Source organism: Poecile atricapillus, chromosome 39, assembly GCF_030490865.1.
Source record: "Poecile atricapillus isolate bPoeAtr1 chromosome 39, bPoeAtr1.hap1, whole genome shotgun sequence".
NCBI classification, from domain to species: Eukaryota; Metazoa; Chordata; class Aves; order Passeriformes; family Paridae; genus Poecile; species Poecile atricapillus.
This window is the reverse complement of record NC_081287.1, coordinates 72,252-97,605: the sequence shown is the minus strand read 5'-3', so window position 1 is coordinate 97,605 and position 25,354 is coordinate 72,252. Positions and strand designations below refer to the sequence as shown.

Here is a 25,354-nt window from a genome sequence, read left to right as displayed (position 1 = left end):
CCCTTGAAGGCCCTGGCCATCCCCTTAGTGGCCACAGTGACCCTGTGGTGGTGCTGGGTGGCCCCACAGTGGCCCCAGTAGCCCGTGGTGGCCCCGTGTCCCCTCCGGCTCTGGTTTCGTTGGTTTGACGCACTCGACCCAAAGTTGGTTTGGCAGAATTTGGGGGGGGGGGGGGGGAAGGGAGGGACCCCCCAAACTCGGGGGGGGGGAAGGGAGACCCCAAGATGTGGGGGGGAGGGGAGGGGGTTTTCCCTTCCGCACCCCCAAGTTTGGGGTCCCCGAGAAAGTTTTGGGGTTCCCCCATGCTAAGGGAAGGGGGAGGGGCACCCCAAAACCTAGGGAGGGGATGGCCCCCCCGTATGTCCCCAAAACCCCTGAGGTGGGCTGGGGGGGTCCCCAAAACCCGGGCGGGGGGGTCCTTGATACCTTGGGGGTCCCCAAAACACAGGGGACCCCCAATGTAAGGGGACTCCAAATACTGGGGGGGCCCCGGATCCCAGGAGGGGGTGCCTGAGCTCTGGGGGCTCTCCAGAGTATGAGGGACCCTCAGTCCTGGGGGGTCCTCATGTTCACTGGGGGTCCCCAGAACCTGGGGGGCATCCCCAGATTGTGGGGTCCCATCAGTTTTGGGGAGTTCCCAAATTCAAGGGGGTTCCCAGAACTTGGGGGGGTCCCCAAAACTCTTAAGGGTCCCCTTTGTCCTCCCCCGATTTTGGGGGCCCCCCCATCCCTATGTACAGCGTGGCGAGGCCCCCCCCGGCTGGGGAGGGTTGTGCTTCCAGGGGGGCCCCGCTGGGGTTGAGGAGACCCCCGGAAGGGGGGGGGGGGGTGTTTGGGGGACCCCCGTGCCTCAGTTTCCGGGGGGGGGGGGCTGGTCCATTTACATCTATATTACAAGGAAAATGTGTCTCTTTTTGGGGGGGTCCCCATTTTGGGGAGGTTCCCGCTGTGGGGGGACCCCTCATTTTGGGGGGCTGTCAGTGCCCCCCTCTCTCGGCTCGTTGCTGCCGAGGCCGTGGGGGCCCCCCCGGGATGGCTTTGGGGGGGAACCCCCGGAACGAGGCTGCGGCCCCCCCCCTCCCCCCAAGACCCCCCGTGTGGGGGCACGAGGAGGGGTCCCCGTGCAAGGTCCCGGTGCAAAGTCCTGGTGCAGGTCCCGGTGCGGGGGGGCGCGGCCCGGCCCGGTCCCCCCTCGTGCAGAAGCGGCAGCCCCGGGCCCGCGCTGTCCCCCCCGGGCCCCCCGGCCCCTCGCCAGGGGAGGGGGGGGTCCCGTGTGCCCCCCGCCCGGGGGTCTCACAGGCTGGTCACCAGCTGCATCTGCCCGTCGGGCTCGGCCCCCCCCGCGCCCCCCTCGGGCCCCCCGAAGGTCTCGGGGCTGTGCCGGCGGTTTGGGGGGGGCGCGCGGGGGGGCGCGCCCAGGTAAGGGGGCGCGGGGGGGGGCCCCTCGGGGCTGCTGTCGGGGTAGTCCCGCGGCGGGGGGGGGTGCCGGGGGTCGCGGGGGGGGTCGGGGGGGGGGGCCCAGCCCGCCCGGCCCCCCCCGGGCCAGCTCCTGGTAGAGCAGCCCCAGCTCGGGGGCGCCGGGGGGGGGCTCGGCCGGGGGCGGGGGGGGTGGCGGGGGAGGGGGCGGCGGCGGAGGGGGCCCCCCCCCGTGCGCGGAGCCCCCTCCCCGCAGGTTGTTGTGCACCAGCTCCGAGATGATCATCTTCTCCAGCGCCGCCGGGTCCGGGGGGGCTCCCCCCGGGCAACCCCCCCGGCCCGGGGCGACCCCCCCGGGCCCCCCCTCGGGGCCCCCCCGCAGGCTGTAGCTGTTGTTGAAGTTGCCGTTGAGGGGTAGCGGCTCCGGGGGCTCCCGGGGGGGCTCTGCGGGGACGGGGGTGTCAGTGGGGGGGGCTGGGGGATCATCTGGGGTCAGTGGGTGTGGGTTGGGGGGGTCATTCTGCAGGGCTGGGGAGACAGAGGGGGACTTGGGGGTGCTATGAAAGGTTTGGAAGGTAAGTGGGGGGTCTGGGGCAGGGTTTGGGGCATCAGATGAGGGATCTGGGGGCTGAAGAGGATGTGGGGGGGTAATTGAGTGTGTCTGGGGGGGCCATAGGGGGTTTGGGAAGGTCTGAGGGGGAGGGCGGATTCAGTGGGGGGTGTAGGGGGCAAATGGGGGGGGCTGGGGAGGTGGGGGCTGAGGGGCACGGGGTGACGTGGGGAGGTCATGGAGGAGCACTTACTGGTGTCACGGAAGCTCCCTGGGGACAGAGGCAGCACTTAGGCGGGGTCCTGACGCGCCCCGGGCCCCCCAATCCTCCCTTCGATCTGCCCCAATCTCCCGGCACCCCCCACCAGCCCCACAGGGGGGACATTTGGGGACACCGGGGCGGAATTTGGCCCCAGGCGTTGCAGGGGGGATTGTGTGGGGTCAGAACACCCCTGTCCCCGTCCATGGGGGCTGTGGGAGAGTTTCAGGGGGCACAGGTGGTTGGGGGCGTTTGGTGGGAGCAGGAAAATCCCGCCATTCCCACCCAGGGGCTGAAATTGGGGGGCACCAGGCAGGTGCAGCACCCAGGACCCCCCAAGCCCCCCCGGTTCCCACCTTCAGGGGCGGCTGCAGGAGGGGGTAGGGGCAGTGTTGGGATTTTGGGGAGATCCAGGGGATTGTGGGGGGGATTTTGTGGGACCAACTACCCCCAGGGGGCTGAAGCTGGGGTGTTCAGGGTGGGAGCACCCAGGATCTCCCCAAACCTCCCCGGAACCCACCTGGAGGGGCTGAGGGAGGAACGGTCGGGGAATCTGGGGGAGGATCCTGGGGGTTTGGGCAGGTCCCGAGGGTTTGGGGGCACTCTGGGGGGGTCATGCCCCACCAGACCCACCTGGGGCAGTGAAGGCGGGGGGGGAGGCAGGGGTGAAGCCCCCTCCCTCGGCCAGGAGGGTGTTGTAGGGGCTCGACCCCCCCCGCGGCGGCAGCACCGGGTTGGGCAGGAGGTGCGACCCTGTGGAGAGGGGAGGGAGTCACACATGGGGGTCTGAGGGGGCCCAGGGCTCCCTGAGGGATCTTTGGGGTCCCACAAGGGTTTTTTGGAGAGGTCTCACCTCTGTTCAGGGTAGGGGGGGGTTTTTGAGGTGTTCTTTAGGGTGTGTCTCACCTCGGTTCAAGGTTGGGGTGCTGTTCAGGTCCCCCCCCATAAAACTTGACTCTGTCTGTTTCCGGACCGTGTCATTCCACATCCTCCGGATCCGGCTCTGAGGGCACAATGGTGGGGCTGGGACCCCCAGAACCCCCCAAAAAACACTCCAGAGCCCCCCTGGACTCCCCCAGACACCCTGGAATACCCCCGAGGTGTCCCCACATCCCGCACCCACAGCCTGGTGAGGTCTGAGGGAGTTCTCGGGTCCCGGGGGGTTTTGGGGAAACACAAGGGGATCTAGGGGTGCCACAGGTAGATTTGGGGGGTCTGGGGGATGGTCTGAGTGTGTCATGAGGAGATTTGTGGATCTGGAGGGATTTGAGGGTGCCATGGGGAGGATCCCCACCTGCGTTTGGGGGTTTGGGTTTTTTTGGGATGGTTGGGGGTCCCAACCTGGGTGCTGCTGTAGTGCTGGGCTTGAGTTTGGGGGGGTTATTTGGAGGGCTGTGGGGGCTGCCGCTGTAGTAGCAGGGATGGGGTTTAGGGGGAGGTTTTTGGGGTGTTTTTGGGGGTCCTCACCTGGGTGCCGCTGTAGTACCGGGGGTGGGCGCGGGCGGCCGAGGGTTTGAGGGCGCCCAGGGAGGTCCCTGGGGGGCCCCTGAGGCAACACCCCGAGTGCCGCAGGCACTTGCTGAGCTCCCGGTGCACCTGGGGAATGCACCAGTTCACCCCAGTAACCTCCCAGTGCCCTCAGTGGCACAGACACTTCTTGAGCTCCTTGTGCAACTGGGGGCCCCACCAGTAATGACCCAGTAGCCCCCCCATTACTGTCCCAGTCCCTCCCAATGCCCTCCCAGTCCCCTTGTTCATGATCTCTGGAGGTCTCACTCTCTCCCAGTTCTTCCCAGTCCGTCCCAGTGCCCCTCATTCATGCTCTGTGAGGATCCCAGTCTGTCCTACTCTCTCCCAGTGCCCCCAAATCTTTTTCTGGAGGGTACAGTGGAAGATGAAGGTGCCTACACAGTGTCCTCTCGGTCCCTTTATTCCTGATCTCTGGGGGTCCCACTATCCCCCAGTGCCTCCCAGTGCCTCCCAGTGCCCTAGCCCCCCACACCTTCTTCTGGAGGGCGCAGTGGAAGAGGAAGATGAAGGTGCCCTGCAGGGCGTTGCAGGCCGTGAACAGCGACGCCGTCAGCACCGACTCGCGGGTGACAAACAGGAGCCCAAAGGCCCAGGTGAGCCCCAGCAGCAGCAGCAGCGCGATGGCCCCCAGCGCCCACGACCTGCGGGGCACCCACTGTGAGCGGGACGGACTGGGGAGCCCTGGGAGGGAAGTGGGGAGCAGTGGGACCCCAGAGATCCTGAATGAGGGGACTGGGAGGGCACTGGGAGCGACGGGGAGGGCACTGAATGAAACTTGAAAGGACTGGGAGGGACTGGAAGGGGACTGAGAGGGACTGGGATCCCCAGCATCCATGACCGGGGAGTTCTAGGGGAGTTTGGGCCCCGTTTTGGGGGTCCCTTCCTGCCCTGTTTGGGGTCCTGTTTGGGATGTCCCCGTTCAGGGGTCCCACTTGGGCTCTCCCTGTTTGGGATCTCGTTTGGGCCCCCCAAACAGAGGGGTCTCATTTGGGGTCCCCCCCATTTGTGCATGCCTCCCCTCCTTGCAGGCCCTCCCCAAGTTCAGGGGTCCCGTTTGGGGTTCCCCCCTTTGGGGTCCCCCCACCTGATGCTGTCCAGGCGGCTGGAGTCGGGTTTGAGGGCGGCCGAGCTGCGCAGCATCTTGTGCAGTGTCACCAGCAGGAACACCAGCGTCACCTGCAGGACCCGCCCTGAGACACAGCCAGAGCCCAGAGCCGCTGCGGGACCCCAGACCCATGGGGGGATCCCGCAGATCCCCATGGCATGATCCCCACACCCCTGGGGTTCCCCCAGCCCCCAGATGAGGATGATGAAGGTCCATCCCCAGATCCCCAAAGGCCCGCAGCGCCCCAAGGCCCTCCGAGCCCTCTCAGGCCTCCAGATGAGGATGAGGAATGTCCATCCCCAAAACCCCCCAGACCTCCCAAAGCCTCCCGAGCCCCCCATCCCCTCTATGAGGATGACAAAGATCCACCCTGGTCCCCCAGCCCCCCGAAGCCCGCACAGTGTCCCCCCAGCTCCCCCGTACGAGGATGACGAAGGCCACGGGGCCGATGAAGCTCCAGATGAAATAATTGTCCACCCTCAGCCAGCACCTGCCGGGGCGGCGCATCATCAGAACATTATGGAGGACGCGCTTCCTGACCAGGTGAGACCACACCCCCACAGACCCTGCCCATTGCCCCCACAGACCCTGCCCATCGCCCCCCACAGACCCTGCCCATCACCCCCCACAGACCCTGCCCACCTCGTCCCCACAGACCCTGCCCATCGCCCCCCACAGACCCTGCCCATCGCCCCCCACAGACCCTGCCCATCACCCCCACAGACCCTGCCCATCGCCCCCCACAGACCCTGCCCATCACCCCCCACAGACCCTGCCCACCTCGTCCCCACAGACCCTGCCCATCGCCCCCCACAGACCCTGCCCATCGCCCCCCACAGACCCTGCCCATCACCCCCACAGACCCTGCCCATCGCCCCCACAGACCCTGCCCATCGTCCCCACAGACCCTGCCCACCTCGCCCCCACAGACCCTGCCCATCGCCCCCACAGACCCTGCCCATCGTCCCCACAGACCCTGCCCATCGCCCCCACAGACCCTGCCCATCGCCCCCACAGACCCTGCCCATCGCCCCCCACAGACCCTGCCTATCGCCCCCACAGACCCTGCCCACCTCGCCCCCACAGACCCTGCCCATCGCCCCCACAGACCCTGCCCATCACCCCCACAGACCCTGCCCATCACCCCCACAGACCCTGCCCATCACCCCCACGACCCTGCCCATCGTCCCCACAGACCCTGCCCATCGCCCAGCATCACTCCCAATGGGGAAGCCACCCCCCAAGCCACACCCCTAAATCAGGCCCTGTGTCAAGCCTCACCCCAGTTCTTCCATTCACACCTGGTCACTCCCAATGGGGGAGCCTCAGCCCCGGCCACACCCTGACCACATCCTGGCCACACCCCAGCCCTGTCCCGACTCCACCCAGCCTTGCCCCAGCCCAGCCCAGTCCCGGCCGTGCCCGCTCACGCCTGGTCGGTGCCGTAGCTGCGGTGGTCGACAGCGGCAGCGACGGCGACGACGACGGCGGGGAAGAAGTATCCCCCCGCGTAGTAGTACTTGCGGCGGCCGGGGTCGCTGTCGAACACCTCGAGCAGCAGCAGGTACAGGTGAACCCCCTCCAGGCACAGCCACGAGAATGACGCCAGGAAGAAATAGTGCAGCAGCCCCGCAAAGATGGGACAGGCCACCTGCGGGTGGGGACAGTGTGGGGACAGGGACTGCCCAGGGATGGGACAGGCCATCTGCAGGGACAATGCGTGCATTGTGGAGATACGGACAGGGACAGCAAGAGGGGTGCTGTGGGTGGTCCCTTGGGGCTCCCAGATGTGCCACAGGGTGTCATGGGTGGTCCCCTGGGGATTCCAGGGGTCTCAGGTGTGCTGTGGACTGTCCTTCAGGGGTCCCCAGGTTTGCCGTGAGGGGTCTCAGGGGTGCTATGGGCTGTCCCTCAGGGGTCCCAGGTGTGGCAACCTGACCTGGTACTGTGTTTTGTCAATGCCCACGAGGAAGAGCAGCTCGGCGAGGAAGAGGCTGATGCAGAGGTTCTTGTGGATGGTGGTGCGCTCCGAGGGCAGCCCCCGCAGGCAGCAGAAGGCAGAGATGGACAGGCCCAGGCACAGCAGGGCCACCAGGATCCCCGCCCAGGTGATCACCGACAGCAGCACCTCATTCAGCCGCCCCGGGAACTGCAGGAAATTGCGATAAAATGGGTATTTTGGGGGAGGATTTGGGGTTAGGGGTCATCTGGATACAGTCATGATACAGTGGCAGGGACAGTGGCCACCAGGAGGGGACAGAGCCACCAGGATCCCCACCCAGGTGATCCCAGATGTTTTCCAGCTATCGCAGGTGTGCCCAGGTGTGTCACTCACGCTCTGAGTCCGGGCCATCAGCAGGGCGAAGTTGGTCAGGTGGCTGCAGGCGCACGAGCTGTGGGTGCCGTTGGAGCGCAGAAGGCGGCAGCCCTGGCTCGACCAGTGCCCAGCCATGGAGCGCTCCGAGTAATTCCAGAAGGAGCAGTTGGCCCCAAAATGGTTCTTGGTCTGGGGAGGGGAGAAATGGGAGTCCAAGGGAGTCCCAGAAGGTCCCAAAACAGGGAGAGGGCCCCAATCCCAGATATTCCAGAAGCTGGTCTCAAAGTGGTTCTTGGTCTGTGGGTCTGGGTGGGAAATGAGAGCTCCTGGGAGGTTTGGGGGCCTCTGGGTACGGTTTTGGAGGTCTGGGTGGGATTTTGGGGTTCCTGAGTAGTTCCTAGATTCTGAGTGGGGCTTGGGGGGCTCTGGGTGGTGTTTGGGGTGTCCCGGGAGGGTTCCCAGGTCCTGGGTGTGGTTTTGAGGGTCTGGGGGCATTTTCGGGGGTCCCACCTCAGGGTGGGGCAAGATGAAGACCTCGAGGTTGGTCCCGGTGAAGTTTTGGATGTCCCAGAGCTGGGGATTTGGGGTCTCTGGGTGCAGTTTTCAGGGTCACAGGGTGTTTTGGGGGTCTGGGTGGGTTTTTGGGGGTCGCACCTCAAGGTGGGGCAGGGTGAAGACCACGGGGTCCCGCAGGAAGACCCTGCTGGACTCCTTGTTGATGGAGGCGGCGATGACCTGGGAGTTGACCACGAGCTGGGGGGCGCGGGGCCCCCCATCCCCCCCCAGCCGCACGGTTGCGTTCTCCGTGGGCAGGAACAGCCCCAGGTTGTTGTACAGGATGAAGACAACCTTCACCACCCCTGTGGAGACAGCATGTCAGAGAGACAGCAGGTCAGACACACCCCAGAAACACCCTAAAGACACCCGGACCCTCCCCCTTCACCACCCCTGGGGGGACGGTGGATCAGAGAGCCCCCCTCACCATTCCTGCTGCTCTGAGGGTGCCCCTGTTCCCCCAGGACCCCCCAAAACACCCCAGAACCCTACCAATGTGTCCCCCCATTCCTGCTGTTCTGTTTGGGGGTGCTCAGGGTACCCCAAGCCCTCAGACCCTCAAATGTGCCCCCCCTCACCGTTCCTGCTGTTCTGTTTGAGGGTGCTGGCTGAGAGCTGGATGGAGCCGTCACCCCCCAGCTCCTGCGGAAACACGAGCTCCTGGAGCGGCCCCTCAGTGTTCAGCACTGACACCTCCAGCACTGATGGAAAACACAGGAAAAAACATGGGAAAACACGTGAAATGTGTGTGACACAGCACCGACTCCTCCAGCACTGCCAGGAAACAGGGAAAAATGTGGGAAGACATGGAAAAACTTGGGAATAACACAGGAAAACACGTCTGTCACGCACAGCACACAGGAACGCGCGTGTGTCACCCACAGAAGATCTTCGATGCTCAGAGAATCTGGGTAGGGGTCCCCAGGCCGGGCTGGGAGATGATCCAGGGGCGGGAAGAGGGGGTGGGAGAGGCCCCTGGAGACCCCGGGGAGGGGTTGGGGGAGAGCCTCGATGTCCCAGGGATGTGGGTGGGACCCTGGGGACTGCAAGGGTGGGCAGGCAGGGCCCTGTGGGGACTCGGGAAGGACTCGGGGGTTTGGGAGGGGGTCCCTGGGGTCCCTGTGGAGCTGACCCAGGTTCTGTCGGGCAGCCAGGAAGCGCGCGGGCTCCTTGACGTTGTCGGCGAGCAGGAAGGCGCCCTCCTCCAGCACGTCCAGCAGCATGGTGGCCGTGTGCGCCTGCTCCGAGCCGTTCATGTCCCGCCACGACTCCAGCGCCTCTGGGCGCAGCAGGTTGTCCACGGCCTCCACCACGGCCTGTGGGACGGGCGGGGTGGGGTGGGGCTGGGACATGCCCGGGGACACAAGCCCCACCCATCATACCTTGACCACACCCACACAAGCCCTGCCCACCACACCCTGACCACACCCCCACAAACCCCTCCCATTGCTCGTGGCCACGCCCCCTCACCTTGATGTAATCCTTGCAGGTTCGCTCTCGTTTGTGCATCTGGGGGGGACAATAAAATTGGAGAGGGAACACCCAGGTAAGGGGGCGGGACCCCCTAAAACCCAAAACAGGATCCTCCCAAATGTGGAACAGGAGAACAGCAACTCTAAAAATCTGGGCGGGAGCAGCCCAAAATTCAGGGCAGGGGGTGTTTGATCTCTAGAAAAGGAGACATTTGGAGCAGGACAAGCCAAGATATCCCCAAAAATAGGGGCAGGAGCACCTCAGGTTCTGGAGTAGGGGCATCCCAACTGCTGGGGCAGGGGCACCCAAAAATTGAGGCACAGGTACAAGTTGCTCCTTGGTCATCCCACCCCTCAATAGGGTGACCCCCAAAATCGGGGTTTTGGGGTCCCACCTTGTTCTGGTTCTTGCTGTAAGTCTTCCTCATTTGGCATTCAGAGCCCCCCATCCTCAGTCCCATCTATCCCCCCCCTTGGTCCTCCCAGCCCCATCGCCCCCACCCTCCCAGGGTGGTGAACCCCCTCAAACCCGGGTTTTGGAATTCCACCTTGTTGTAATTTTTGCCAGCCGACTCCCTCTCGAGCGGGCGCAGGGCCTGGAGCTGCGCGTCCAGGATGTCCAGGAGCTGCTCCAGGAGCCGCACGGCCGAGCTGACGTCCCCCGCGAACACCGGGCCCCGCGTGTGCCGCGCCAGCTCCCCTGCAATGCTCGCCGCGTTCTCCCCGCTCTTGATCTGGAGGGGCACCCGCAGGTCAGGGAGGGCTCCCCGATATCCCCCAGAGGGTTTGGGGGAACCCCTGAACAGAGATCAGTCACCTCTGTGGGATGGGGATGCTCTGAGGTGTCTCTAAGGAGGGCAGTGAGATCGTGGGGGGGCTACAGAGGGTCTGGGGGGCCCAGAGCGGGCCAGGGGGCCACCCCCATATCACCCAGGGGGGTTGGGGGACTCCCTGAGTAGGGAGCAGCCCCTCCAGTTTGTCCCTCTAGAGAGATGGACACCCCAGGATCCTCCAGGGAGGGGCTTGGGGGGTCACAGAGGACCTGGGGGGGTCCCCAGGGTTGCCCTGGGGTCCAGGGTGTCACTGGGACAGGGAAGGTCCCAAGGTGGGTCCCCAAATGGGGGAGTTGCCGTTTTCAAGGTATCCTCCTTTCTGGGGGGTCCCTGTCAGGGGGAGGTCCCTATTTTGGGGGTATCCTCATTTAGTGGGGGGGGGATCCCATTTTGGGAGTATCTGCATCTTTGGGGGATCCCCATTAGAGGGTATCTCTATTTCTGGAGGGTCCCTGTTCTGGGGGATTTCTGTTTACAGGTGTCCCCTTTGGGAATGTTTTGGTTTTGGGGCCCCTTGGTACCTTCTGGGCCACCTGGTTGACCCAGGGACTGGTGCAGTTGCTCAGGTCGGGCCCGCGGGGGTTCCACACCCCCAGCCCCAGCAGGCACTGGAAGGAGGCGATGCCTTGGGGGGAAAAGGGTGGGCTACAGGTGACCCCACATCTCCCCTGACCTCCCCCATTGCCCCCTCCCCACCCCACAAAATCCCCAGCCCCAGCAGGCAGTGGGTGGAGGTGATCTTGGGGAGGGAATACCACTTCCAAGACCTCCAGAACCACCCCCAAAATTCCCCATAGCCTGCAGGACCTCCCAGGGTCTAACTGGTCATCAGAATCCCCCCCACCCCACCCGGTCCTGCCCACTCCCCCCATACCTTGGGTCCCTGTGGGGCAGAGTCTCCCTACTTTCACCCCATGACCCCCCAAATCCCCCCATTTATCTTGGGTCCCTTTCAGTCAGGGTCTCTCTGCCTACATCCATAATCCCCAGGTCCCCCCAGTTCCCCCCAAATCCCCCTGTACTGTGGGTCTCTTTGGGGCAGGGTCTCTCCACCTTCACACCATGACCCCCTGCTCCCCAGTTCCCCCCGGTTGCACCCGGTTCCGCCCAGTCCCCCAGTTCCTAACCCGTTTACCTCGGGTTCCTTTGGGGCAGGGTCTCTCCACCAGTGCCCCTTGCTGGGCCGCGGGCCATTGCACCCTGCGCACCTCCCGCGCCTCGCACAGGCGCCCCCCGCCCCCACCGGGGCCCCCCCCGGGCCCCCCCGCCCCTCCCCCGGGTCCCCCGCCGGAGCCCCCCCCGGGCCCCCCCGGCGGGCGGCGGGAGGCGGCGGGCGGGGGTGGCGGCGCCCCGGGGCCGCTGTTCGGGGGTCCCGGGGACCCCCCCGGGGTGGCGGCGCTGTGAGCGGGGCCCGGGGGGGGCCCTGGGGGGGGGTCCCGGGCGGGGGGTGAGGGGCCCCCGCCGGGCCGTGGGGGTGGGGTACGGGGGGGCGGCGGAGCTGGGGGGGGCCGTGGGGTGCGGGGGGGCTGCGCTGGGAGGTTCCGTCGTCACCGGACCTGTGTGGGGGAGGGCGGATAAGAAAAGCGACCCCCCTGAACCCCCCCAAGGGATCCCCTGCAGCCGATGTGGGGGGGCAGGGGCTGCTGGACCTCCCAAGGGACTGGGGCACACCAGGACCCCCAAAATCAACCTGGACACTCCCCCGAGCACTTGGGGCTCTCCCCAGGTATCTGAGGCTGCACCCCCAAAGTAAACCGGGACCCTCCGGCTCCCCGCAGGCACCTGGCGCTCCCATCCGGCACCAAGGGCTCTCCCCACATCTCCCCCCAGCCCCGTGGCTGCACCCCCCAAACCCACCCAGCCGCACGGGCCACCCTAGCCACCCTCACCGTCCCCGTCCAGGGGGGCGAAGTCGAGGCCGTAGCGCAGCAGGAAGTGGTTGTTCCACACGTAGAGCTGGTTGTCACGGGGGTTGTAGCCCACCGAGGCCACAAACTGGTACGGGTTGGGGAAGGGCAGTGCCAGCGCTGAGCCGCGCCCGCGCCGTGTGTCGAAGGCGTAGACCAGCGCGTTACCCAGGTGCTCGGTGTCATCGTCCAGGTACACGCTGCGCACCACGTAGAGCACCCCGCAGGCCATGAAGGCGTCCGAGGCTGCCCGCTTGGCGTAGCCGGTCTCCCAGGTGCCCTCGAGCCGCAGCGTGTAGGGGTTCAGCTGGCTGACTACCAGCCGCCCGCCGTTGCCCTCGGTGGCATAGATGACCCAGAGCCCTTCCTCATCCACCGCCAGGTCGATGTCGGTCTTGCCGCCCCAACGATAGGGTGATGTGTCGTGATAGTTGGCGGCGCCCACCACGGTCTCGCCGCTCTTGATGCGCGTCCGCAGGTCGTACTTGACGATGCTGCGGGTGCGCTCCTTGTTGTAGAACACGGCGCCATCGTAGACCACGAAGCCGGTGCCGTCGGCGCGGTGCGGGAGCCGGTGCGTGGCTGCGGGCCGGGCGCCCACCAGATCGGCCCAGGACGCGTACTCGGTGAGTGTGTCGGTGCGGTACGGGACCCAGGGCAGCACGTACAGCCGGTCCCCCGACTGCAGCGGGTCCCGGCACCAGCCGCCCGCTTGGTGCGGCGACTCATGCGTGGACAGCGCTGGCCCCACGTGCTGTGGCACCCCCGGGCATACGAAAACTGCGGGACGGGCGGACAGGGGGACACAGGCAGGGTGGGGATGGACACGGGGACAGGGGCAGGGTGGGGACAGACACGGGGAACGGTGGGGATGAGGGATGGATGAAGGGACGGACACGGGGACATGGGTGGTTTGTAGGATAGGCATACAGTGGGATGTGGAGAGGGATGGGGAACAGGGGAGGGGGGGGGACAGGGGATGGATGGGGGGACGGACACCGGGACAAACACAGGGAAAGGGGGACACAGGGATGGATGAGGGACAGGGGGATGGGAATGGGGACAGACACGGGGGGAGAAGGGGGACAGGAGGATGGTTATGGGGACAGACATAGGGACAGAGTCACAGACACACACAGATGGGGGACATGGATGTATGGCGGTGATGGGGACAGATGGGGATGCAGGGGTGGATGGGGGCACAGGGGGAAAGCAGGACGGATGGGAGAAGACAGGACAGACATACGGACGCAGAGGTGGATATGGATGAGGATGTGGGGATGGATGTGGGACACAGGGATAGCAGGATGGACATGGGGATGCAGGCATGGGGACAGACGGACACAGGAACAGGTGTGGGGACACAGTGATGAAGGTGGGGACCGACACGGGGACCGATAGGGGGACAGAGGGACAGCAAGGGAGAGGCAGTGGTGGGACATGGAGGGGGTACAGGGGGACGGGGAGGGGACAGCGAGAAGAGGAGAGAAAAGAGAAGCGTTTCATCAGCGACTGGGGGGTCCTGTGGGGGGGCTGGGGGGAACCCCAACCCCGGGGGGAATTTTGGGGACCCGGGGGAGGGAGTAGGACACAGGGGAGGGGGGGGGGGTCCCTTATCCAGAGAGGGGACAGAGGAGAGGGGGCAGAATGGGGGGGGGTTGGGAGGGGGACACCCCAACTGTCCCCTGGCAATGGTGAAAACGGGGGGGGCCATGCCCCCCCCCCAGCGAACCCGGGATCCCCTTTGATTTTGGGGGGGGGGGGCAGCACCCTGAGGGGGGAGGGGCAGCTCTCCTTGGGGGGAGCCCTAAAATGGGGGGGCTCAAATCGGGGGGGCCCTAAATCGGGGGACTCTTCCCCTCCCCGCCCGGGCCCACAGCCAGGGACGATCGAGCGCGACGGAAATGGGGGAGGCTCGGGGGGGTCCCCCCTGTGTGGGAGAAGGTTTGGGGGGACCCCCCCGGTTTTGGGGTGCAGGGGGGGGTTGGGGGGGTCGCGCATGGTCCCGGTGTCCGGCGCCGGCTGCAGAGAGGCTGGGGGAGAGAAACGGGGGGGTTAGAGCTGTGGGAGAGAAGGGGACACGGAGGGGACACGGGGGGACTTGGGGGAACCCCCAGAGCAGAGACCCCCCCCCCAAACCCAAATCCCCCTGTCCCCCCAGGGTCTCTGCGCCGGAGGGGGGGGATGGGGCCCCCCACGGGGGCAGGGCCAGGCTGAGACCCCCGGGGGACACTGGGGTCATCCCCCCAATGTCACCCCCTCCCCAAAGGGACCCTGGGTTGGGGTCCCACACCCCAGCCTGGCCTGGCCCCCTGGCCCGGGGCGCGGCACACACGGTGTGAGGGGAGGGGCTGTGGCACACGCGTGTGTGCAGGGCTGCACAGGTGAGAGCACAGGTGAGCACAAGTGTGTGTAGGTGTGAGCACAGGTGTGTGCATGTGTGAACAGGTGTGAACATCCCCCCCTCAGTTCTAGGGGTGCATACACTTGTGCAGCCTCACACACCTATGCACACCTGTGCAGTCACACACACACACCTGTGTGAGTCCATTTGCACATGCATGTGGGCATGTGTTCACCTGGGTCTGTGCGCAGAGGTTTGTGCACAGGTGTGTGTGCAGGTGTGCCCAGGCGGCAGCATGTTTGCACACTCAGGTGTGGCTGCACAGGTGTGCGAGAGTTGCCACACCTGTGTCATTCCATGTTCACATCTATGGCTGCTACCTGTGTATGCACACAGGTGTGGGTCATTGTTACACCTGCCCAGGTGTGTGTCACTGTCACACCTTCCCAAGTGTTTGTGCTCACATAGGTGTGTGTTGTTGTTGTCACAGCTGCCCAGGTGTGTCATTTTCAGACCTTCCTGAGCACTTGTGGTCACACAGGTGTGTGTCACTGTCACACCTGCTGAGGTGTGTGTGCTGCCCCACCTGTGCCCCATCGCACACGCGTGTGCAGGGGGGCGCGGGGGCTGCGTGTGCACAGAGGCACACCTGGGTATGCAGCTGGATCCAGGTGTGCATGAGCACCTGTGAGTGCACGGCCCCAGGTGTGCACAGCTCAGGTGTGCACGAGGACTGGGAACACACAAGTCCCAGGTGTGCTCAGGAACAGGTATGTACAAGGATCCAAGTGTGCACAAGGCCCAGGTGTGCCCAGGTGTGCACATCTCGGCTGTGCGGCAGCCTGAGGTGTGCACAGGAATGCAGGTGTGTACATCCCCAGGTGTGGCCAAGGACCTGGGTGTGCCCAGGTGTGCACAGCACAGGTATGCACAAGGATCCAGGTGAGCCCATCCTGGTGAGCCCATCCTGGTGAGCACACCCCAGCTGTGCACAAGGATCCAGATATGCGCATCTCAGGTGTGTACCCAGGTGTGCACGAGGATCCAGGTGTGCCCAGCCAGGAGAGCCCAGCCAGGTGTGACCATCCAGGTGTGCACAAGGATCCAGGTGCGCCCAGCCTGGCCGTGCCGCAGCCCCCGCGCTGCCCCGGGGGTGTTTGGGAGGGTTCTGGGGGTCCCCGGGGAGGGTGGGGGAGGGGAGACTCACAGGCTCGGGGGGGCCCCGCGGTCCGGGGGGGCTCGGCCGGGCCCTGCGGGAGGAGGAGGAGGAGAGAGACACGTTAGGGGCCCCCCGCCCCCCGCTCCGGACACCTGTGGGAAGAAGCCGCGGCCCGGCCCCGCCCACACCTGCGCGGGCCCCGCCCCTTCCCGCCCACACCCTCCCCGGCCACCGCCCACCTTCCCCCACCCGCGCGGACGGACAGACGGACGGACACGGGGCCGACGCCCTGGCTGCGCCCGGGAGTGACCCTTGGGTGACCCCTGGGTGGCCCTGAACTGACCGCCGAGTGACCTTGGCTTCCCCGAACTGGCCCAAAGTGCCCCCTCGAGTGACATCCGCTGACTCAAACTGGCCTCCCACCCCACAACTGACCCCTGAGTGACCCTCACAGAGCCCTGACTGACCCCTCCAATGATCCCCAGCTGACCCAAAACAGACCCCCCAACTAACTCCCACTGGCCCCAGGTGACCCCAAATGACCCAACCCGGCCCCAGCTAACCCAAACTGACCCCACAACTGACCTCAAGTGACTCTTGAATGATCCCCTACTGACCCCCAAACTGACCTGGACTGACCCCAAATGACACCTCTGATTCCCAAATGACCTTTGAACTGACCTCAACTGACCCAAACTGATCCCAGTTGTCCTTGACTGACCCCGACTGTTCTCAACTGACCCCAAACTGACCCCAGCACTGCCCTCCTGCCCCCCAACTGCCCCCGGGCCCCCCAAATTGCCCCGGGCCCCCCGAGCTGCCCCTCTTGGGGGAGTTACTTTGGGGGGCTGATTGGGGGGGGGGGGTGTCTGGGGGCCGCCACAGCTGGGGGGCGTTGGAGGGACTGTGGGGGGTCCCGAGGCTGCCCCGGCCCCCCCGGACTGACACTCCTCCCCCATTTAGGGGGTGATGTGACGGGGGAGGAGTCACCCCGGCCTGGCCCCTCCCAAACTCTGGGATCCCTCAGGGGACTTGGGGGTCCTCAAGGGGGGGGACTGGGTACACCTCAGGGGGTCCCGGGGGGGTCCCCAAAGGGTTTGGGGGTCCCCAGAGTCCCTCAAGGGGAGCCCCTCAAGGGGAGCCCCGGGGGGATCCCGGGATGTTTGGGGGGGTCCTGGGGGGGGTCTCAGGGCACCTTGGGGGGATCCTGGGGGGTCTCAGGGACCCCCGGGGGGACACGGGGGGGTCTGGAGCCCCCCCCAGATCTATTGGCAGCTAATTAAGGGGGGGGGCATTGACCCCCCCGACACTGGGGACCTGGGGGGAGGGGGAAACAAGGGGGGATTTGGGGGGGAGGGAAGGGGGGCAGGGGGAAAATGGGTGGGATTTAGGGCAGGGGGAGGATTTGGGGGTTCAGGGAAGCGGGGGCAGGATCAAGGGATGGGGAAGGGGGTCTTGAGGAATTTGGGGGGGGCCCAGAGGGGGTGGGTGCAGGGGACAGAGGGAATTTGGGATGCGAGGAGAGGAGAAAGGGGAGGGGCAGGATTTGTGTGGAGGATTTTGGAGTGTGGGGTCACGGGTGGGGGGTGGGGGGAGTTTGAGGGGGGTCTGAGGGGTTTGGGGGGCCGAGGGGGGGTTGGGAGGTCTGGGATAGGTTTAGGGGTTCAGGGGTGGGAGCCCTGAGTGGGGGCTGGGAGTTTTGGGGATGTCTGGAGGCATTTGGGGGGGTTTGGGATGGGTTGGGGTTTTCGGAAGGTTTTAGGGGGTTCTGGGAGAGGTCAGGGAGGTTTGGGAGGTTCTGGGGGGGTGGTTCGGAAGGTTTTAGGGGTCTCTGGGAGGGGGCAGGAGAGTCTGGGGAGCTCCGGAAGGGGTCAGGAGGATTTTGGGGTGTCTGGGGGGGTCGGGGGGGCCGGAGCGAGGGGGTCCGTGTTACCTTTTTGTTCCACTTCTATTTTTAGCACCGGAAGAAAAGGCGGGAGAGAGCGGGGTGAGGGGCGGGAGGGGGGCGGGGGGGAGGGGGTACAGGGGGGAGGGGAGGGGTCACACGGGCGGGGGGAGGGGAGGGGGAAGGGGAGGGGGGAGGGGCGAGAGAGGAGACAAAGAGAAAAGAGATTAAACGGCTCCGGCCCCCCCCTCGAGCCCGGGGGGAACCCCGAGAACCCCCCGAGACCCCAGACCCTGCGGGGGGAGGGGCAGCAGCACCCGCAGATGGACACACGGACACGGGGATGGACACACGGACACAGGGATGGACACGGGGATGGACACACGGACATAGGGATGGACACGGGGATGGACACACGGACACGGGGATGGACACACGGACACGGGGATGGACACACGGACATAGGGATGGACACGGGGATGGACACACGGACATAGGGATGGACACGGGGATGGACACGGGGATGGACACACGGACACGGGGATGGACACGGGGATGGACACACGGACACAGGGATGGACACACGGACACGGGGATGGACAAGGGGATGGACACACGGACACGGGGATGGACAGATGGACATGGGGGGACATGGAGGGATCGAGGAATGGGTGGATGGACAGATGGGTCTGGATAGAGACAGACGCAGGGATGGGAAAGGGAGGACAGACAGACACAGGGATAGGGAAGGGACAGACAGACAGGGAAAAGGAGGGAGAAAAGGGAGGGACAGATGGACAAATAGGGGAGAAGGATGGATATCAGGATGGGTGGGAGGACTGGCAGAGGGATGGATGGTGGTGGATGGGGGGATGGACAGGGGGATAGAAAGGGGGAAGAGTTGATGGGGAGGATGGACAGATGGAGCCATGGAGGAACAGACAGACGGACACAGAAAGGTGGGGATGGGGATGATGGATGAAGGTCATGGCTGGAAAGGTGGACACAGACAGGGGGGCGCAGGGCTCCCCTCCCCCGCACTCCTGAGCCCCTCGGGGGGGGTCGGACCCCCCCGCCCCTCCCCCCCCAGCCCTGGAGGGAGAGAGAGAGAGACGGCGATGGGGGAGGGGCGGCCCGGGGGGGGAGGGGCTGCCGGGGTTCCCGGTCCGGGGGGATCCGGGGGTCCCTGTCGGCCCCTTGGCGTCACCTGCAAAGGAAAGAGGCGCCCCCGCCCCTCCCCCAACCCCCCGGACCCCCCAAAACCTCCCCCACCCCCCCACGGCACTGGCAGGGACCCGCATGGGCTGGGGGTGCTGCGTGTCTTTGGTGTGCCCTGAGCGTCCCTGGGTGTGCTCTGGGTGTCCCCTGAGTGTCCCCTGAGTGTCCCCTGGGTGTGCTCTGGCTGTGTTTGTTGTGTCTCAGGGGTGTCCAGGCGTGTCCTGCACATGTCCAGGTGTGTCACTGGGTGTCCCAGGTGTGTCCAGGTATGTCTGACATGCTTTGCTCACACACTGTGTGTGCGTTGAACATGCAGGGTCCTGCATAGCTTGTCCTTAGCACACTCAAGTGTGTTCAGAGGGTTCTCAGGTGCTTAGCATGTTCTTAATATGCACAGGTGTGTCCAGGTGTTTACTGTGTCCTTGGCACAACCTCAGCATGTTCAGGGGCCTTCGACCCCTGCCAGGTGTGTCCTTGGCATGTGCAGGTGTGTGCTGGGCATGTCCAGAGCACGCCTAGGTGTGTTTAACCCATGCCAGGTATGCATTTAGTGTGTACATCGCGTGCTCAGGTGTTCATCGTATACTTTAACATGCCCTTAGTGTGTCCAGGTGGGTTTACCTGCCCCAGATGTGTGTTGAGCATGGACAGGTGTGGGCTTGGCTCCCTCAGCCCCCATGGGCTGGCACCAGGTGTGGTTTTGCTGTGTTCTTTCTGTGGTTTTGGTGTGTTTTGGGCATGGTTTTGGCCATATTTTTGGCCACGTGTTTGGTGTGGTTTTGGCTGTGGTTTTCATGTGTTCCTGACGTGTTCCTGTGCCCGTGGCGTGTCCCGAGGCCAGTGCCGTGTCCAGCCCTGTCCGGCCCAGTCCTGGCCATTCCCTTGGGTGGCTCCGGCGGCGGCTGCAAAGCAAAGCTGGGGGAGGGGCCGGTGGGTTTGGGGGGTCCCGCGACGGTGCCTGGGGAGAGACGGGGTCACCCCAACCCCCCCGGGACCCCCAGGTCAGACAGAGCCCCCCAAGGGGGGCAGCCCAGGGGGGTTGGGGATCACAGCGCCCGCAGAGGGACAGACACAGGGGGGTCCAGAACTGGGTACAGCGGGGTCACACCCTGGCCTAGGGGGGACAAACACAACACAGGGGGACTCCGGGGGGCACAGATCCCCCCCTGACACCTGGGGGCTCTCTGAGACCCCCCCCCCCATCCCATCCCACTCCCTCCCAAAGGTGCCTTGGTGCCTCCAGGGTTGGGGGTCCTGGAGGACTGCAGGGTCCCCGTGGGGTCCCTTGGGTGCTGTGGGGCAGGACATGGGGGGCACTGTACGGTCCCTGTGGGGTTCCATGGGTGCTGTGTGGTTGGACTCCCCATTTGCACCTCTGGGTGCTGTGGGGCTGGGGGGGATGCCATGGGGCAGGTCTATAGGGCAGGGCTGTGGGCACAGCTGTGGGACAGAACGGGAGCTATGGAGCAGAGCTGTGAGGCAGGATCTATGGGTCACCCACTGTAGGGCCCACAGTTGTGTGGCACCTCCAGGTATTTGTAGGTGCTGGGACAGGGGGTCGTGGCTCTGGGGTGCTGTGGGGCAGGGCTGTGGGGCAGGACAGGGGCTGTGGGGCAGCACTCACTGTAGGGCACGCAGTCGTACTGCACCTCCAGGTATTTGTAGGTGCCCGGGCAGGGGTCGGGGAAGGCATCAGAGCCGGCGACCACCACGCACTGAGTGCGGTTATTGCACCTGGGGGACATGGGAACACATCAGGGACATGTCACAGACATGGGGGGACATGTCAGGGACAGGGGTGATATGGGGACACATCAGGGACACTTCAGAGACACATCAGGGATGCGTCAGGGATGTGGGGGACAGCAGGGGACATGGGGTGACATCAGGGACACAAAGACAGGTCACGGACACGGGGGGACACATCAGGGACATGGGGGGACACGGGAACATGTGAGGGGCACAGGGGACACGGGCACAGGGACAGCAAGGCCACACAGGCTCGGGGACATGGGGGGGATACAGAGGGACATGGGGCAGGAGGGGACACAGACACAGGGGGATGTGAGGGGACCTGAAGGGAGATGGGACACAAGGTGACACAGGAGACATGGGGACACAGAGACATTGGGTGACACATGGGGACAGCAGGGGAAGATCAGGGACACAGGGGGACATGGGACCAGAGGGGACATGGGGACAGTGAGGGGACAGCAGGGACATGACACAGGACGTGGAGCAGGAAACATGGGGACAGAAGGGGACACCAGCAACGTAGGGACATGGGGCTGGGGACATGGAGGGACAGCAGGACAATGGGGACACACGACACGGAACCAGGGACACAGGGGACATGGGGGACAGTGGGGACACAGGGACAGCGGGGACATGGGAGCACAGGGCAGACCACAGGTGTGGCCCTGGCACTTGGGGACACAGAACTCGGGTGCCACCACTGATGCCCCTTGGGGGGGACAGTGCCTGCCATGGGGACACGTGGACGTCCTTGAGCTGTGCCACCCCTGTGTCATCCCCATGCTGTTCCCAGCACCACCCACCCCACGTGTCCCACACCCTCAGTGTCCCTGTGTCCCCCCTTGTGCCACCCTCCATGCCTCCAGCTGTGTCCCCATGTCCTGCCTGTCCCCAGGTCTCCCCACGTCACGATGTGGCCACGTCCCCTGATCTTGCCCATGTCCCTCACATGTCCCCAAGTCCCCCCATGTCCCCTCTGTGCCATCATGTGCAGGGCAAGGGTCAGGTCTGCAGTGCCCCACTATGTCCTCATGGCTTACTCCAACCCTCTGTCCCCAGTCCCCTACCTGTCCCTACATCCCCTACCTGTCCCCATGTCCCCGCTGCCATGTCCCTCGTCACCTGCCTGTCCCCAGCCTCATACACTTTCCCAGTGTCCCCCGTGTCCCCGTGTCACCTCTGGGCCATGATGGGGTGTGCCTGGGGCAGGTAGCACTGCACATTCGCCATCTGCCCGGGGTCGGCGTCGCAGATTTTGTCGTCGGTCCGGCCGTAGTTGGCGTCGGCCACCAGGACAACGTCGCTGCCAGGGCAGCGCAGCTCCAGCGGGTACCCCTCGCATGCCAGCTCCCGGCGCGCCAGCCCGAATGGGAGAGCCCCCCGGATCAGCCCTGAGGGGCACAGAACCCCAAAATGAGGTCAGTGCACCCCAGCTGGAGCCCCTACACCCCCAGCTGTGTGCCCTGCTCAACCCTTGGGGCACAGGGACCTCCTGGGCCCCAAATCCCCAATCAGGGACCCTGGGCACCCCCCCAGCTCTGCAGCCTCCAGCCCCAAATCCCCCACATCTGGACATTTGGGAACCTAAATCCCAAACACTTGGGACCCCCAATCCCTGACACCTGGGACTCCCAAACCTGGACAAACAGGATCCCCAATGAATGTTTGGGACCCCCAAAATCTGGGATCTCCCATTCCCAGGGTCTCCCTGGATTTGCCGTTTCCCAGTTCTGGGACACCCCAAAACCTGTGCTCAGCCTGGCACGCTCACTGTGCACCCCTTGCACAGACGTTACTCTGGGACGTGTCCCTTACACACCCCTTGCACACCTGGGGTGCTGTACAAAGCCTTACACACCCCTTTCATGCCCCTGTGCACCCCTGCGTGCATTCTGTGACCTTACACACCCCTTACACAATCCCTGCACACCCCTTGCATGCCCCTGGCTGTCCCTGGGGTGTCACACAGACCTTGCACGCCCTTTGCACAAGCAAAAGCACCTCTGGGGTGCTGCAAGCCCCCCGCACGTGCCCCACCCACCGGGTGTCCCCTTACCGTGGGTGGCCGAGGTGACAATGACCAGCACCAGGACAGGGCCCGGCCCCAGGCTGCGCAGGGCGGGGGAGGGGGGCGCCATGGCGGGGGAGGGGCGCGGGGACGCCCCAACCTCACCGGGGGGCTCCGAGCTGGGGGGAGACAAAAATGGGGGGGTGGGTTGTTACGGAGGGTCCCCAAGAGGCGCGCGGAGGCAGGAGGCCATGGGGAGATCCTGCGATTAATGGGATAATTAATGGAGGGGGGGTAAATTAACGCGGGAGCGAATTAATGAGGGAAGAGGGGAGACTCCGCTGTCGGGACCCCCCCCAAATTCAGCGACTCACAGGTGTCCCGACACCCCCAATCCTCTGTGCCCCCTCCAAATCGAAGGGAGCCGAGCCCACATCCCTCAAATTCCGACCCCCCCCCTCCCAGCCCCGGACCCCCCCAAACGCGGGAGGGGTCAGGCCCCCCTCCCCAGATCCGGGGGGGGCCTGGCGTTCTGTCCCCACCACCACGGACCATCTGCTCCCCCCAAATCCCGCCGGAATCTGAGCCCCCTCCCCCCTTAATCCGCGGCTCAGCGGCTCCGGGGGGGTCGAAGCCGATTATCGTCCCCCGGTCCCCCCCCGGGACCCCCGGGCCCCCCCTCACCCCGCGCAGGGGCCGATGCGGCCGCGGTGCATTGTGGGAAGCTCAGCCCCGGGTTGCCAGGGGCGACGGCGCCGCGGTGCATTGTGGGAGAATCCCCCCATCACCCCCCCCCTCCCCCCCAGAATGATGGGGGGGGCGCAGCTCCGTCCCAGAATGCTCCGCGTGCCGACATCGTCCCCCCCAACCCCCCCAAATTCCACCCCCCCTTGGGGAAACTGAGGCGGGGGAGGGCCCCCCCCCCTCCTCAGGTCCTCCTCGCCCAAACACCTGGGGGGTCCCCACCCCCAGCCCCTCCTCAGTTTCTCCGGGGGGGGGGGGAACAATCACAACGCCCCCCCCGCCGCGCCCCAGGAGGGCCCCAAATGGGGGGGGTCGGGAGGGGCTGCACCCCCCTTTGTAGACGCCCCCCCCTCAATTCCCGGCCCCCGCCCTGTTCCCCACCCCTCTTTATCCCTCGGCTGCCCCAGCCTTGGCCCCCGCCCTGTTCCCCAGCCCCCCCGGAATGTCACCTCCGCCCCCCCGGGACATCGTTCCCCCCCTCCCTTTGCTCATCCCCCCCCCTTTTCACAGCTCCCCTTTTTTTACTGTCTCCCCCCCCCGCACAGACCCTCCCCCGCACCACGGGACTCCCCCCCATTTTCCACAGCCCCCCCGTCCCGCAGGACCCACCCCAGATTTACGCGACCCCTCCACATTGCACGGTCCCTCCTTTTAACTCCCCCCCCATTACAAACCCTTCCCCCATTTTAATATCGTCCCTTTTTCACCCCCCCCGCCTTTTCACGGACCCCTCCCCAATTAGCAGCGCCCCCCCCTCACTCCCCCAGCCTTCCCGGCCGCTCAGCACTTGCGGCGGCAGCTGCCCCCGGCCCCCCATCCCCCCCGGACCTGCGGGAGCCGCCCCCCCAGACCCAAAAAGGTCCGTCTGCTCCCCCCAGGACCCTCCCCAGGACCCCCCCGGCCCCCGGCCCCCCCCGTACCTGCGGGTTCAGCTCCATGCGGCGATCGCGGCGCGACCCCCCCGGACCGCCCCGCGCCCGCGGGCTCCCCCCGGCGGTGGCCGCCGGAACTGCGGGACCCCGGCCCCTCCCGGCCCCGCCAGCGCCCCCCGCGGCCACCGCCGGGACTGCAGGGACCCCTCCCCATTCCCGTCCCCATCACCGCCCCCCGCGGCCACCGCCGGGACTGCAGGGACCCCTCCCCATCACTGTCCCTTCGCTGTCACACCGGGACCCTCCCCCCCACCATCGTCCCCCCGCGGTCACTGCCGGCACTGCAGCCACCCGGGGGCGGGGGCATTAATGAAGTGCCATTAATGGACCTCTTCATTAAGGGGGTGCTAATGAGGGACGGTAAATGGGGTTCATGAGGGAGGAGCGTTAATGAGTAGCGATGCTAATGAGGGGCGTTAAGGAACACAGTTAGGGCAGGAATGAGCTGGAGCTTTAATGATGGGAATGTTAATGAGGGGCATTAATCAAGGTAGGTGCCAATGAAGTGAGCTTTAGGGAGGAGTCTTAATAAGGGGGAACATCAATGGGAATATTAATGGAGAAGCATTAATGAGAAAGGTTAATGAGCTGGGAGTTATCGAGCTGGGGTTTACGATCTGACCTGGGCAGATGTGAGGTTCCTTAAGCCAATTAACAGGCAGGCCCATGCCTGCTAAGGAGTAATCAAGAGCAGCAGGAGCCCTGCTAATTGCTGTCATCAGCCGTATATTAACATATGCTAATGAGCTGGGGTAATTAAACAGAAGCTTGTTAATTGAATGGAGATAGGAAGGGAGGATGGATTAATTGACAGACCGAGGCCAGAGCAGGGTTTATTGGGGGGGCTGGGCCCCATTAGTTTAATTAAGGGGGTTAATTAACGAGCCCTCGTGCAAGGCACGAGGCTGGGTGTGTAAGCCCCGCCCCGTACCCACCAGTCCCGCCCCTCTCATGTCAATCACTGGAATCACGCCCCTCTGCACAAAGCCCCGCCCATTAACATCAATGTCCCTTTGCCCCGTCCCTCGAAGAGGCCCTGCCCCTCGCCAATCATTTTTAATGACCACCGGGTGGGGCCGGGCGAACTCCGAACTGACGGTGGCCTCGGCGAGTGGGAAGCGGCGGAGGTGGGACCCGGGGCAGAGCTGACCAATGGGAAGCGGCAGCCTCGCAGCCAACCAATGAGCGACGGAACCGGGGGACGGGCGGGGCCCGCGGGAGCAGCGGGCCCGTGAGGAGAAAGGCGGCGGGAGGGGGAGAGGCGTGAGGGGGTCTCGGGATATCGCCTTACACACGGCACACACGGGGAAACACACCAGGATATCGGCATAGACACTTCGATACACACCGGGATATCGGGATACC

General features: G+C 65.3%; 1 protein-coding gene across 1 annotated transcript; it reads right to left on the bottom strand.

The window, feature by feature from the left end:
* Nucleotides 1-1,293: 1,293 nt before the first annotated feature.
* On the bottom strand, nt 1,294-22,443 carry ADGRL1 (adhesion G protein-coupled receptor L1). The gene is made up of 25 exons (XM_058861689.1): nt 22,362-22,443; nt 21,483-21,696; nt 20,175-20,284; nt 17,381-17,395; nt 11,927-12,724; nt 11,521-11,593; nt 11,173-11,435; nt 10,559-10,662; nt 9,753-9,938; nt 9,203-9,241; nt 8,865-9,048; nt 8,311-8,433; nt 7,832-8,037; nt 7,196-7,366; nt 6,800-7,009; nt 6,291-6,511; nt 5,284-5,350; nt 4,840-4,931; nt 4,228-4,396; nt 3,693-3,821; nt 3,132-3,228; nt 2,859-2,978; nt 2,220-2,237; nt 1,524-1,860; nt 1,294-1,453 (listed from the first exon to the last, which is right to left on the bottom strand). Exons 1-25 carry the CDS (start codon nt 22,441-22,443, stop codon nt 1,294-1,296), a joined length of 4,188 nt encoding a protein of 1,395 aa, XP_058717672.1.
* Between the last annotated feature and the right edge of the window lie 2,911 nt (nt 22,444-25,354).